Below are 14,450 nucleotides of genomic sequence, written 5' to 3'. Positions count from 1 at the left end.
ATTTTTGCTAATGCCTTATACACCACTTCTAACAGTGCGATTCCTCTGTAATTTTCACATATTATGGTCTATCACCTTTCTTGTGAATTGGGCAGATGAGTGCTGTGTTCCATTGCTCCGGCATTTTTTCTTTATAAGTCCAGCTATTTTTTGCTGCAGTATATTTCCTCCTACCTTTAATATCTCTGCTGGAACTCCGCTTTCTCCGGCACTTTTATTATTTTTTAGGTCCTTTATTACTGTTATTATCTCCCTTTCTGTCGGTGCATGTGTTTGTTGTGGTTCCGCTTCTTGTATTTGTTGTTGTTCGATTTCTTGCCCTCGCTGTTGCATTTCTGTTTCTGTTTGGGCTTTATCGTTTAATAATTCTCCGAAGTATTCTGCCCATCTATTCAATTTTTCTGTCTTGTCTCCCAGCAACATACCATCTTTATTTCTGAAAAACATTGTGCATTTATTTTGAGTCCCTCGTGTTTTTTTCACTCCTTGATAAAAATTTTTAACTTCTTTTTGGACATAGTTTTCTTCTATTATTTCTAGATGCTTTTCCAGTGATTTTCTCTCTTTTGTCTACATAATCGCTTAGCTTCTCTTCTCGTTTCTTTATAATACTCGTTACTTTTTTCTGTGTTGTTTCTAATATTTTCCATTTTTGCGTTGTTTCTCTGCTCTAGAATTCTTTTGCAGTCCTCATCAAACCATTGTCCTCTCTTTTCTTTTTCTCATAATAAAAAATTTAAAACTGAAAAAAAAATGAAAGATGACAATTTTCAAGGCTCAAAAACACAAGTAAAAAATATTACTTTTGTAATCATCAAGTACATAAATTCAAGTTCAAACCTTTTTCTATCAGGTCTCGATAAGACTTTTAGCCATATTTTATTCTAAAAAATATTTTTTTTAATTGTTAATAAGGAAGGTTTCTTATGGGGAGACGGGCATTAACAACTAAAAAACAATGTTTCAGAATGAAATAAGTCCAAAAGACTTATCAAGAACTGATAGAATAAGAAATCCACAAAGAAAAAGAAATGTTTTTCCCGTAGTTGGCTGTATACCATCAATCACAAAATTGGAAAAAAATCCTTTGTAAAAGGTATAAAATTTTTTATTAAAAATCCCTTTAAAGGACTACATTACAACAAAACGTTTTCGATTTTTTATAAAATCATCATCAGTGTTAAGATAAACTTGATGCTAGCTGAGCCACAAAAGAAAAATATTAGGGTAAACACCCTTTAAATATCACATTGATGCGTTATAAGTGCATACTTTGAGAAATTGCCTTGTGATGGTTACATGGCAACTGGGATAATGCCCTAAGGTAATGTATATCCCAACACGTGGGATCCAAAATTTACTTGTTTACATACCGATGACTTAATGGCAAAATCCTTCATGACCCAATCATTTTGCCATTAAGTCATCGGTATGTACACAAGTAAATTTTGGATCCCATGTGTTGGGATATACAATACCTTAGGGCATTATCCCAGTTGCCATGTAACGATCGCAAAGCAATTTTTCAAAGTATGCACTTATAACGCATCAATGTGATATTTAAAGGGTGTTTACCCTAATATTTTTCTTTTGTGGCTCAGCTAGCATCAAGTTTATCTTAACACTGATGATGATTTTATAAAAAATCGAAAACGTTTTGTTGTGATGTAGCCCTTTAAAGGGATTTTTAATAAAAAAAATTTATACCTTTTACAAAGGATTTTTTTCCAATTTTTGATAGAATAAGGTTTGAACTTGAATTTAGGTATGTACTTCGTAATTTGAAAAATGATATTTTATATGTACTTATGCTTTTGAGCCTTGAAAATCGTCATCTTTCGGTATTTTTTCAGTTTTAAATTGTTTATAAGTATAAAACGATCAACTTTAGAGAAAAATTACAAAAGACCTGTTATGTTAAGGACCTAAAAGATCTGAAATAATATCTGCCTGGGTCGAATTTTTTTTAATTTATAAAAAAAAATGTCATTTTTTAATTATTAAATAATTATAGTTAGAACAAGATTCGATCGGGCAACCCTTGTTTTTTTAATTGTTAACATGCTACATTACATATCCAATAATTTTTATCCATTAAACAGATCGGTGCAAATCGACCTTATATCGTATCTTAGACTATTAAAAGTTTAACTATCAATATGTATCAAAAAAGGTTAAAAAAATCATTTTTATAACCAAAAATCGTTTTGCAAAATTACTGTAATTTTTAACCTATAAACAATTAGAATAACTATTATTCATAGACGAAATATTTTTTAATTTAAAAAGCTGTCAATTTTACACGAATTTAAACAAAAAAACAAAGTTATTTTAGAACGAACAGGTAGAAAGTAGGAATAGGATTAATCTTGGACAGCATTGTCTGTGACTACTAAAAATGAAGCTGAAATGAAGATTAGTTTGATCATGTTAATGGGGAACTAAAAATCCAATCGTTCAAATATGTTAATGAACTTAAAAATACTGTAAGTTTCTTTATCTCTGGTTTTAGTTGTTAGATTTTGATCTTTTTTTAATTTGTATGTACTTTTTGCGTACATTACCAATATGCAATGTTTTAATAAGATTAGATATTATTTAACAAGCAATGTACTTAATTTTTTCAAACAGTTAAAAAAATATGTTTCCCAAAAAATTCTAATTTTTCATTCAATTCTATTTAATCATCTACTGCTACTGTATCATAAAATTTTAAGTCATAGGTATCTTTAAAATGAAATTAATTTCTTTTTTTAAGTATTGTAAATAAATTAGTGTGAACAGGGCTGGATTTAATTTTAATCTAATCGTCTCAGAATAACTGTACTTTTTTGTCTTTCAAATTTTTTGAAAAAATTTTCAGCTTTTTGAATATGTAAAAATATTTTTTATACGGACAATATTGTTAAAATTATTCTAAATGTTTATGAACTAAAAGTGTTTATGAACTAAAAGTATTAAATAATTTTGCATTAGGATTTTCGACTATAATTTATAATTATTTTATCTTTTTTTATCTGTCAAAAAAGGTCTCTGGAGTAAACAAATAGAATAACAAAAACTAATTGATGGATCGGTTTCAAATTTTATGGGTTTGTTAAAAATACCCGAATATCCAACTTTGGGTGAAATACCAAAGTTGTAGGTTAATTTTAATAGATAATAGTTATTAATAACTAACGATTTTACCTCATTTTGCAGTTTGCGAATCAACAAATTGACTTTATAATTTCCAAAAATCGCCATTTTGAAGCATTTTCAATGTTCTAAAAAATCAAATGTTCAAATTTTGTAATTTTATGTTAACTATTTAGCTTTTTATTGGGGTGCAACAAATCGAAAAAAATCGCGTGTCTTGCAATAAATTGTTAATAATTAAAAAACGGCTCCGAACTATTGGCAGGAAACATGTAAGTTTTACAATAACCAAAAAGTTGTCAAATACCTGGATTATTCGCAGTCCTGAGAAAAATCTAACTTCACTGGACTATTAAGATAAACGCACCGTTCTGAGCGAAATATCAGTGGAACCCGCTTATTTTTTGAGGAAAAATTTTGTGCCAAGCAAAAGTATTCCTATATCCGGGATATTCTAATAAGCTAATATCCGATCATTGGTGGCTAGTAGAAACGTTACGAGACTTCAAATTTCTATTCCTTAAATCGGGATATTCCTATAACCGGTTATAAGATTTAGAATAAACAAAATATCTATGAAACGTATTAATAAATTTTGTGAAGATTTAGAAAACAGTAGCAGTCAACAACTTAGATTCTGTACCACTAGTTTTCAGCTGATGTAAAAAGTTAAGCTGAAAAGGTGCGGTTCTTCCTATTTGCATGTCATATATCTACCATGTTCATATTATTTACTTTATTTATAATATATTATATATAGCTGAAATACACGAAAAACTATGCACTATCTGTATTTTATCTTATCAATGGAATCGGCGAAATATATCAATTCATAACCGAAGTGTTTCACATGATGTACAGTAAAATTGTGTTGGGAATAAAGTAAGACGTTTATATTTATTGTATATTTATATATATTATAGAGCTTTGAAACAGGCCGTTTAGGCCCAGATCTCGGTTATTTCTTTGCATTTTTTCTGTTGAGTGCTATGGTTTTCCAATTCTGGACATTCATTTCTTCCAAATCCGCTATAACCGCTTGTCGCCATCGTCTTCTAGGTCTCCCCTTCTTTTTCTTATAGCATGGTGTCTTCCAAGCTATTGACTTCGGTGTTCTGCCTTCTGAAATTCTTTCAATATGACTCAGTCACTGAAATTTTCTTCTTTTTATGATCATATCTATGGTTGGTTCTGTGTAGATCTCATACATCTTTTTATTTGTTCGCCCAATATAACCATCTTCTGTTTTTTCCTCCGAGTATTCTCCTCAAAATCTTGCATTCCGATCTTAACAATTTCTCTTTAGACTTCGCTCTTCGAAGGTGGTTCATAACTCCTGCAGTCTTATTTGCTTTTAAAAGTCTTGCGTCAATTTCTCTTTCTTCCTCGTATTTCTCAGTTATTCTAGCTCCTAAATATACAAATTCTTGTACTGCCTCTATTCGCATTTTTCCCATAAAGTGTTTAGTTCTAACTGCAGGGGTTGTGGTGTTCCTCTGTCTCTTATAACTTTGCATTTCTTTTAATTTAGCTGCAGTCCCATTTTAAAGACATTTTCCACCATTCTACTCATTATGTCTTGTAGTTCTTTTTCACTGGTTGCTATAATTGCTAGATCATCCGCATAGGCCATAATTTGATGTCCTTTATACATTATATCATCTCTACGGTTCATATTACTGTATCTCAGTATTTTCTCAAGCACTATATTGAACAGTAAAGTTGATATGGGTTCTTTTTCATCTGGTGAATTTCATTTTCATCTTTACTAGGTTTTTCATGACATAATAAATTCTTCTAAAATATTTATCAGTTTATGGCTTTTTATGGAGTCGTATGCTTTGCTAAAATCAAAGAAGAGAATAGTAGTTGAAATATTATATTTATAACATACAGGTCGTTAAGGATTCTTTTATTGTGAAGATTTGGTCTGTTGTTCCTTTAAACTTTCTGAAGCCTGACTGGTATTCTCCAAATTTTGGTTCAACTATTTTCTCTATAACTCTATAAGAGAAGCTATAACTTTTTATGTTACGTCTAATACAGAAATTCCTCGATAGTTATTACCACTCTTTAAAATTGAAGTTATCGTTGCATTTTCCCATCTTTTTGGCATTTGTTCTTCTTGTTCTTTATTGTATATTTATCTATTTATTTTGTTTCAGAAATATATGGAACTATGGAAACTCTTCCAAGTGACTCCAGACAGCCACCAGACGGACACGAGTTTCCTGAACATGACGAAAGTCAATTTAAGAAGGTCTCTATTAATGTCAATCTAATAAATGACAGGTTTTTATCAGCTGGGCGGGAAGATTCTCCGAAACCGACCAACCGATACTTCATTCAATCTACTTCAACTACTGATCTTCGACCAAAAATGTACGAATCTACTGAAGACCTAAAGTACAGTGATTTTCTTCCCGAGCCCACACCTCTGTATACAAGATCCCAGAGTTTAACAGACGTTTCCTCTTTATCTAAAAAGAATACAAAATGGAACCAAATGTATGAGCAGAGAAGGAAAGGCCTTTCCAAACTGAAAGGTCTTGTAATACCAGAAGCAGCAGAAAATGATTTATCTCCAAGTGTCAATTTACCAGAAATTAAAAGTCAGACCCCAACGATGTATATTCCTGTGCCAAAACTAGACAACTTTAGTAGCTCCGAAACAATTTCGACCAGTGACGCTGATCTCTTGCGAACTTCAATAGTAATACCATCCTGGTCTCCAAGCACGCCTAGTAATCTTCCGAAATATTCACCAGCGTTTAAGAGAAAAAGTCTGCAAGTGTATCCTACAAGTAAAAGTGACAGTGACTACTCGAATAACCTGGATTTTCCTATGAAATATTGTGATAAAGTTAGCCCCAAGGGAAGTAAAGTTAGCGACGATGACTTAAATCCTCCCAAGTCACTGGAGAGCATTTCCTCTCCAACTCGATCCGACTGCAGTTTCGACTACATAAGCTCTTCTAAAAAATACAGCAAGAATAACGGTGACAGTTTTCACAAACAAAGTGGAAGAATGGAAGATGAGAGCGACAACGATTCAGCAGTAAGCTCCAGCCAATCTAGTTACAATTCAAGATATTCTCCTCCATCATCTCCAACTAGGTCTTGTGAGCTTAACCACTATTCTAAAAAATTGGAAGAAGATGACAGAAGTGCTCAGAATAGATTGTTAAAACCTTCTAGTGTCGAAGCCATCAACAGAAAAAATATCCTTGCATCTGCGAAGTGCAGAAGTGGAAAAGACTTAAAAATTGGCTCTCCAGTGATACGAAGAAAACAGGAAGAGGCACAACAAGAAAGTGAAAATCATCTCCTTAAAAGTGATGAACAAGAATTTGCTTTGCCAGGACCTGTAGTGCTTCAAAAACCACCAATTCCTGCTACTACTGTTGATAGTATTCGTGCACCAAAAGAAATATCTCAAGAATTTGTAAAAACGAGTGAAACGAGTTCACAGAAAACAACGAACGAGCCCGTGAGACTACAGAGAGAACAATTGGATAAACGTAAGTGTTACTAAATATTTTTTAAATCAGTTAAATTAGTACATGTTTTATAGTCCTTATAGACGAGGCAATATCTGTTTTTGGGGTGGAAAATCATAGATTTGTCCTATTTTTTACTTTAAAAGGTTAAAAGATTTACTTGTTTTATAATAGTCCTTATAGGTCAGGCCTTATATCTGTTTTGTGGTGGGTAAATCATAGATTTATCCCATTTTTTTTTCAAAAGGTGGGCTAAATGTTTTATTAAACAATTCGTGAAAGAAATTAGAAAAATTCAATTTTTTTTCTCTTTTTTGTTCCTATATCTCGGCAGCTATCCATTTTAGAAAAAATTTGTGAAAAAAATTTTTTGGCAACTAAATATTTTCTGCTATGGTTCATTTTTTAAATAGGGGGAGTAATTTAAAGGGTACCCCCCGTTAAGATAGGCAAAATGCCCTCACTCCCAGAATTCAATTTTATTATTTTTTTACGTTCTATGCGATTAAAAAATGAGATTACGCGGATTTTTAGCTCGCCACCCCCCTTACCCCTCCCCCCACAGACAAAAACGTAAATTTTTAGATTTAATTTTTTTTTTGGATGATTTGTAATTGATTTAAAAATTTCAAAAAATTCATACGTGTAGCTGAGGCCATTACAAAACATGTCCATTTTTTATGGACCCGTAGGTCCAGTGTACATAACCTCAAATTTTTTTAAATTTTTTTTGAAGTTTTTGAATTTTGTGTGTTCCATCAAAAACAATCCCTCTGATTTTTTTCAGATTTTTCCGTGAACTGCGCCATCTTGAAAAATCCGGAGAACTGTTTTTTAGGGGGTTTTTGGGGATTTTCTCCATTTTATAGACATCAAAATAGATCAACTCAAGGTTTTGTTGATATATTATGTATAACTTTTAATAACTGAGTATTGTAGGATATTCAAGAATTGAACCTCCCCAAAACCATGTTTTTAAGTTTTGTAAGGGTTTTTGCGGGTCTAATAATATTTTTGAGGTCGATACAGCCTGAATATTTTTTTATTTTTTTTACGTTATATGTCATTAAAACATTAAGACTCACCGCAATTTTAGCCCACCACCCCCTTCCCCCTCCCCCACAGCTAAAATCGCTAAAAAATAAGTTACAAAAAATTCACACGCACAGCTGAGGCTTTTACAAAACATCTATTTTTATGGACCCGAAGGTCGAGTGTACATAACCTCAATTTTTTTTGTTTTTTTTTTAATAGGTACGTATAACTTTTTTTTGGTGATGGCTGCATGTCTGATTTTTTTTTGTGTTTTGTGTATTTTATCATAAACTATATTTCTGACTTTTTTCATATTTTTCCGTAAGGTGCGCAATCTTCAAAAATCAGCAAAACTGTTTTTTTCGGTGGTTTTTAGGGATTTTCTCCATTTTATATACTTCAAAATAGACTAACTCAAGGTTTTTTATAGGTTACGTATAATTTGAAATAACTGAGTTTTTAGGGATATTCAAAAAGTGTGCAAAATACCTCTAAACCCCCCAAAAACTATGTTTTTTCAAATTTTTTAAAGGTTTTTCAGCGGTTACTCATACAGGCCTGATTAATAGCAAACTGAAAATTTGTTAACAGCAACGGTGTCTAGTCGGTCACTTTTTTATGTACGGGAACACTGGAACAGGGAAAGTTTTAATTGTTGAACAGGTCAAGTTTCGAACGTCAGACTACGAAAAAGTCCCATGTATTTTGTTGGAAGAACTTCCAATTGATTGGTTAGTCTTTCATTAAACTCTCATGCAAATATCAAACTGCTATTTACCACCAATATAATTCCTGCCATTTGACATGTTCTACGTGTCGAGCTTAGTAAAATGCCCAACATATTTGTCGAATAAACATTTTTTCATATATTATATAAAGTTTGCTATTGAATAAACTTAAAAACAACCTGCTAGTTTTCACAATCATAAACTTGTCAGGATGGCACGTTCCACAACTAAAATTACGTTTCACAATTAAAACTTCCCCTGTTCCATTGTTCCCATACCTACATCAAAGTTTGTCCAACTAGTAGACACCGTTAAACTATTAATAAATTTTCAGCTTGCAATTAATCAACTTTTTTTTTGTACGCGGGATCCAGGCCTAATCTTTTTGAGATGAATACAGCCTGAATATTTTTTTTTATTTTTTTTTTTATTTTTTTTTTTTCGTTTTATGTGTTTAAAAAATAAGCCTTAGCCCAATTTTAGCCCCCTACCCCCTCAACCTGCTCACTAAAACATAATATTTTCGTTTGAATTTTTTTCTCAGAATATCTATTAGTTGCTCAGTGTGTCCTCAAGTAAACTATATTTAAGAAAATAATTTCAAATTTTTGCAATATTTTTATATAAAGTAAAGATACCTATGTCATTTTGATATTTTTTAGTACAAAAAACAAAAATAAAACATAATAATCAATAATTTAAGAAAAATACATTTTAATATAATATCATACTTCTTGTCGTTTTGTGAATCAAAACATTTTGTTCTTTGTTCATTAGTTTGTATTTAGTAGGTACCCTAATATTACCTTACATTATACATATTCTCGCTCATTCTCATCATACAATTGCTCGCCCCCCCCCCCCCCCCGTTTGGTAAATTATTCCGATTCATTTTTTTTTGCACAAACTTACTCAAAAACAGGTCCTTATAACAAATTCACAAGTTGCCAGACAGTACCACGGTCGGAAAATTGTTTGTTTTTCTTTAATAAATTCAAAAGTATTTTTAATTTTTAACTCATTATTTTTTTATTTGACTTTAATATCATTCTACATATCCTCATATTTTGAAATAAAAAAAATTCCCTATATTTTACGAATAAAAAATATATTCTGAAGTTGATGTTTAGTAAAATAGAGTCTATTATGTGTAATTACAAGTAGTTTTACGCTAATGACGTCGACTTTGCAAAGTAACAAGACACTTACTCAACATACACACTACACATGACACTAATACTCATGTTGTGACTGGCTGAATGACATAAAGTCCATGCCAAAAAAAACTTTATTTTTTTGTTAATTGTCATTTTTGACATTTTTGACCTGGGGTCATTTCCCCCCCCCCCTTGGTCATCCGTGTAACAAAAAAAGGTTGGTCATCGGAAGGTTAAAACAATTTTTTAAACAAATTCAAAAAATCAATTTTTCACTTCGGACAAACTTGTTTTAGATTCTCTGGATCAATCTGAGCAAAAAAGGTCTCTTGTGATGTTTCTCTAAAATTGACTGTTGTCGAGTTATACAAGATTTAAAATTTGAAAAATGCAAAAATGGCCATTTTCAAGGCTTAATAACTCGATTAAAAATTATTATTATGAAAGTCAGAAAGTGACCAAATCAAAGTTTAAAGCCCCCCCCCCCCCAAGAGCGTGGGAGAATTTTTTTTATTACTAAGCTATTATTTTATTAATTAACTAAGCACGTATTGCGGCGGCAGTCCGCGAGAGAGATGTACCATTCATTTGATATTTTAAATTGAAAGTCAAAAATACGTTTTAAAAAAATAAAAAAGGAATTTTTAAGGTCATATGTACACTCGACCTACGGGTCCATAAAAAATAGACATGTTTTGTAGAATCCTCATAAAAATTTTAAATTAATTGTAACTTAACTAAACAAAAAAAAAAAAAATTGATGTTTTTGAGCGGACAGGGGGAGGGAGTGGTGGGCTAAAAATGCGATGAGTCGTATTTTTTAATCACACATAACGTTAAGAAATGAAAAAAATATTAGCGCTGTATCGATCTCAAAAAGTAGCATTAAACTCGCAAAAACCCTTACATAACTTGAAAAAACATTATTTTGGGGGGTTTAAAGGTGTTTTGCCCAAATATGGGATACCCTAAAATACTCAGTTATTTAAAATTTTACATAGACTATCAGCAAAACCTTGAGTTGATCTATTTTGAAGTCTATAAAATGAAGAAAATCCACAAAATCCCCTAAAAAAACAGTTTTCCGGATTTTTCGAGATGGCGCAGTTGACGGAAAAAAATCAGAGGGATAGTTTTTGATAAAACACACAAAATTAAAAAAAATGGACCTGCAGCCATCTTCAAAAAAAAGTTATAAGCTTTAAAAAAATTTTAAAAAAATTTGAGGTTATGTACACTCGACCTACGGGTCCATAAAAAATGGACATGTTTTGTAAAAGCCTCAGCTATACGCGTGAATTTTTTGAAATTTTTAAATCAATTACAAACCATCTAAAAAAATTAAACCTAAAAATCTACGTTTTTGTCTGTGGGGGAGGGGTAAGGAGGGTGACGAGCTAAGAATCCGCGTAATCTCATTTTTTAATCGCATAGAACGTAAAAAAAATAAAATTGAATTCTGGGAGTGAGGGCATTTTGCCTATCTTAACGGGGGTTACCCTTTACCGCGTCGTAATGCTTGTTTGTAATTGGTCCAATAGGGGGCAAGTTTACTCCACTAAATTATAAAATTTTGACACTATTGAGCACTTAATTTCATAGGTTAAGTCAGCGTTTCTCAAACTTTTTTTCTGTGGCCCGGTTATTTTTGTGCTTATCCTTCGTGACCCACACATTTTTTTGTATACCCTGGTATGTGTGTACAAGAAAACATATAGTTATTTAAATATTTATTATAGTTTTATACATTTTAATAAAGAATCATTAGCTCAAACAAAAATGTAATAAAACAAAATAAAAATCAAATAATTTATTAATGAGAAGTATGCAGTTGTTTCTTGTTAACTAAAAAATTAACGTTTGGAGGAAAAAAATATTAATATTATCCTCAGGTCCTTCCAAACGATTTCTATATGTATTTATTTTTGAGGAAAAACCAGTATTGAAAACCCCGCGTCACACCAATAGGTTGTAACAAAAGAAATTAGAAATTTTTTCCTGCTTTTCCTGCTAAAACTGGGTACTCCTGGCGGCAAGGCAGTCAATAATCTATCAGTGGTAATCATCTAAATCAGGAAGGACTGTCTCGGATTCTCTGTCCATTGTAATTGGATTCCTTATCCATACTTTGTTGCTGTCGATGGGGGAATATTTCTTCAGATTTGCCGCCAGAACAGGAGTTCCTTGAAAGCTACTGATATCTCATCCTAAAATGAATTCACGTTATACTCTTTTTGTAGTTCTGTTAGCTTTTTAAAAGCTTTGTAATTTCCTGCTTGCACCCGACGTGTCCTCAAATTAACTTTTGATGTTGCAGCTTCCATCTTCTCTTGTACTCTAAATACATTTACATTGCTACTTTGTAATGTCATATTTACATTGTTCAAGAAGTCAAAAATATCACAAAGATAGCGGTGGCGTCAGTCAGAGCGCGGCCTTAAAATGCAAGATGTGAGACAGCGAGACGACGCACGCGACCCGGCATTTTTCTTTCGTGGACCGGTACCGGGTCGCGACCCACCATTTGGGAAACGCTGGGTTAAGTTATATCGGCGATTTTTTGCGCTTTCTGCGATATTCCTTTAATTTGTAGATTTTTAGATTGCGTTTATACATATAAAAAAAACATGTTTTGACAACTCTTTAGCGATGTATTAGTAACATATAATATTTATGGATTATCGTCGAAGGCGATATCAACCAAAAAAGAAGATGAATCTGGTTACTTTTCTAATGACATTATTTGGTGTGAATCTGTCTTTTGAGTTTATTACTCCTCTTTAAAAATGAACCATAAATAGAATAATTGATTACAGATTAAAAAAAATATTATTGCAAAATTAGCAAAAACCATCAATAGGGCCCAAAAAATGTTTTTCGATAATATTTTTCATGTATTTAAAAGCCACATAGAAACCTTCACAATTTACCCAGAAAATCTTTTTAATATAAAAAAACACTATACTAATACGAAATAACTAATTCTGCAATCTAAACATTTGAAAAAAACTTATTAATTTTCAAAATTCTGCAGAGTCAACAAAAAATATTTTATACTTGAAAATTGTTTTACATAATATAAAAAGACATTCAAGCTTTCAAATAAAATTCGAATCATGAAAATCCGTTGAATAATGGAATTTTTTAAATAACTGTACAATTTTTAAGCTAAAAAATAAATAGAATATCTTTTTTTTTTATTAAGTAAACCGCGTCAACCATGAAAGGTTATTGGCGGGGAAGAGTTGTACATAAAATCAGATGTTTGCTTATAACAACTAATTACAATTGAAAACTTAAGCTTATTTTTATATTAGATTGTACAATTTAGTTAGTTTTAGAAACTTAGTCACTTTATCACATTTACTATAGTTCAGAGCACTTTTCAGATCACTTGGTAAATCACTTTGAAGTCGTTCCAGGTGATAGAGTGGGCAACTAACAATAATGTGTTCGATTATAAATAGAATATCTGTTATTGAAAATTTAAAGATTTAAAAAATATATAGGCTTATTACTATACATTGCATATACACAAAACCAAACTTATATGGAATCATCTGATATTTCTTATTATTTCGTGCGAATTTAAAAAAACGAACACACGAAGTCAAACAATATTTATTGTAAATCAATTTAATAACAAATACATAAAAATTAAATAAAACAATATACATAGTACTTAACAAACAAATTGAAACTAGTTGTTTTAAAATCAATAGCATAAAAAATTTCAATGTAAAACGAATAATATTTAAATTGTTTTAATTTTTTCTTTTTTTGTTTTTTTTTTTTGGTAGTCAGTGTTATCACCTCTAGGCCTTATGCAAGTTTCAGTTTGCGTGAGCGCGCTCCTAATCAAATTATCAACATTTTGTTGTGGTAGGTTGCTCCATTTTTCAAGAGCAGATTGTACTAGCCGTGCGGTGTTTTGTGGATAATCCCGGCGAGCTCTAATTTTTCTTTTAAGCATATCCCACAAATACTCGATAGGGTTAAGCTCAAGTGAGCTAGCAGGCCACTCCAAACAAGGGATACCTTCTGCTTCAATAATGTCTCTAGTCACTCTAATGGTATGTGGAGGTCCATTATCATGCATGAAAATTAACTTTTATTACACCTCTCCAGAGCCTAACTACAGGTTATCAACATACCTGTGAGCAGTTAAGTTGATTGGATGAAAATTAAAGGAGTTTTTTACGGATCACAATTTCTCTCCAGAACATTACAATGAAATATTAGTTAAAAATATTAGGTTAAAAAATCGTCTGCATTGTTTAGTTAAAAAAGGTAAGGCAAATGCAGAAGAGTTGAGTATGTATTTAACACTCAGAAAAAATATAAAATTTCAAACAAAAAATGATTACAAATTATATAAACAAAATATAGAAAAGAACCTAACAAATGATCCCAGTAGTTTTTGGGGATTTTTAAAAGGAAAAGCAGTTCTTAGTGGGGTACCAATGAAGATGGTATTTGGCACCGAGAGCTACGAGGGTTCTCAGAATATAGCTAACGCTTTTACACAGTTTTTTCAGTCTGTATATGCAGAAACTGATGACACTGATTATAGTTCAAATAAAGAAAGCTGGGGGCTTTTTAAGTTTCCTAGAGTTGTAGATTCTGATATATTAAATAGCATTAAAAAAATTAAAACCAAAAAAGTCCACAGGACCTGATGAGATACCGTCTTATATTTATAAAGGTTGTGCTGAGTTTATAATTAAGCCTTTAGTTTTTATATTTAATTTAGCAATTGAACAAAATCGATTTCCTAGCTATTTAAAAAATGCTGTGATCTCTCCTGTACATAAAAATGGTAAAAAATGTGACATATGTAATTATAGACCAATTAGTATCTTGAATGGAGTCGCTAAAATTTTTGAAAATAT

General features: G+C 31.4%; 1 protein-coding gene across 2 annotated transcripts in view; it reads left to right on the top strand.

Annotated features, from left to right (window-relative positions):
• The window catches only part of LOC114333413 (uncharacterized), a 417,748-nt gene that overhangs the window by 338,033 nt on the left and 65,265 nt on the right, over positions 1-14,450 (top strand). For both annotated transcript variants that reach the window (XM_028283282.2, XM_028283281.2), the window contains one exon: positions 5,304-6,659. In XM_028283282.2, coding sequence (XP_028139083.1) covers positions 5,304-6,659 — 1,356 coding nt within the window. The remainder of the gene's footprint in view (positions 1-5,303; positions 6,660-14,450) is intronic.

Source organism: Diabrotica virgifera, chromosome 10, assembly GCF_917563875.1.
Source record: "Diabrotica virgifera virgifera chromosome 10, PGI_DIABVI_V3a".
NCBI lineage: Eukaryota > Metazoa > Arthropoda > Insecta > Coleoptera > Chrysomelidae > Diabrotica > Diabrotica virgifera.
Note: the sequence above shows the minus strand (reverse complement) of the source record. Positions and strands in the feature narration are given on the sequence as shown.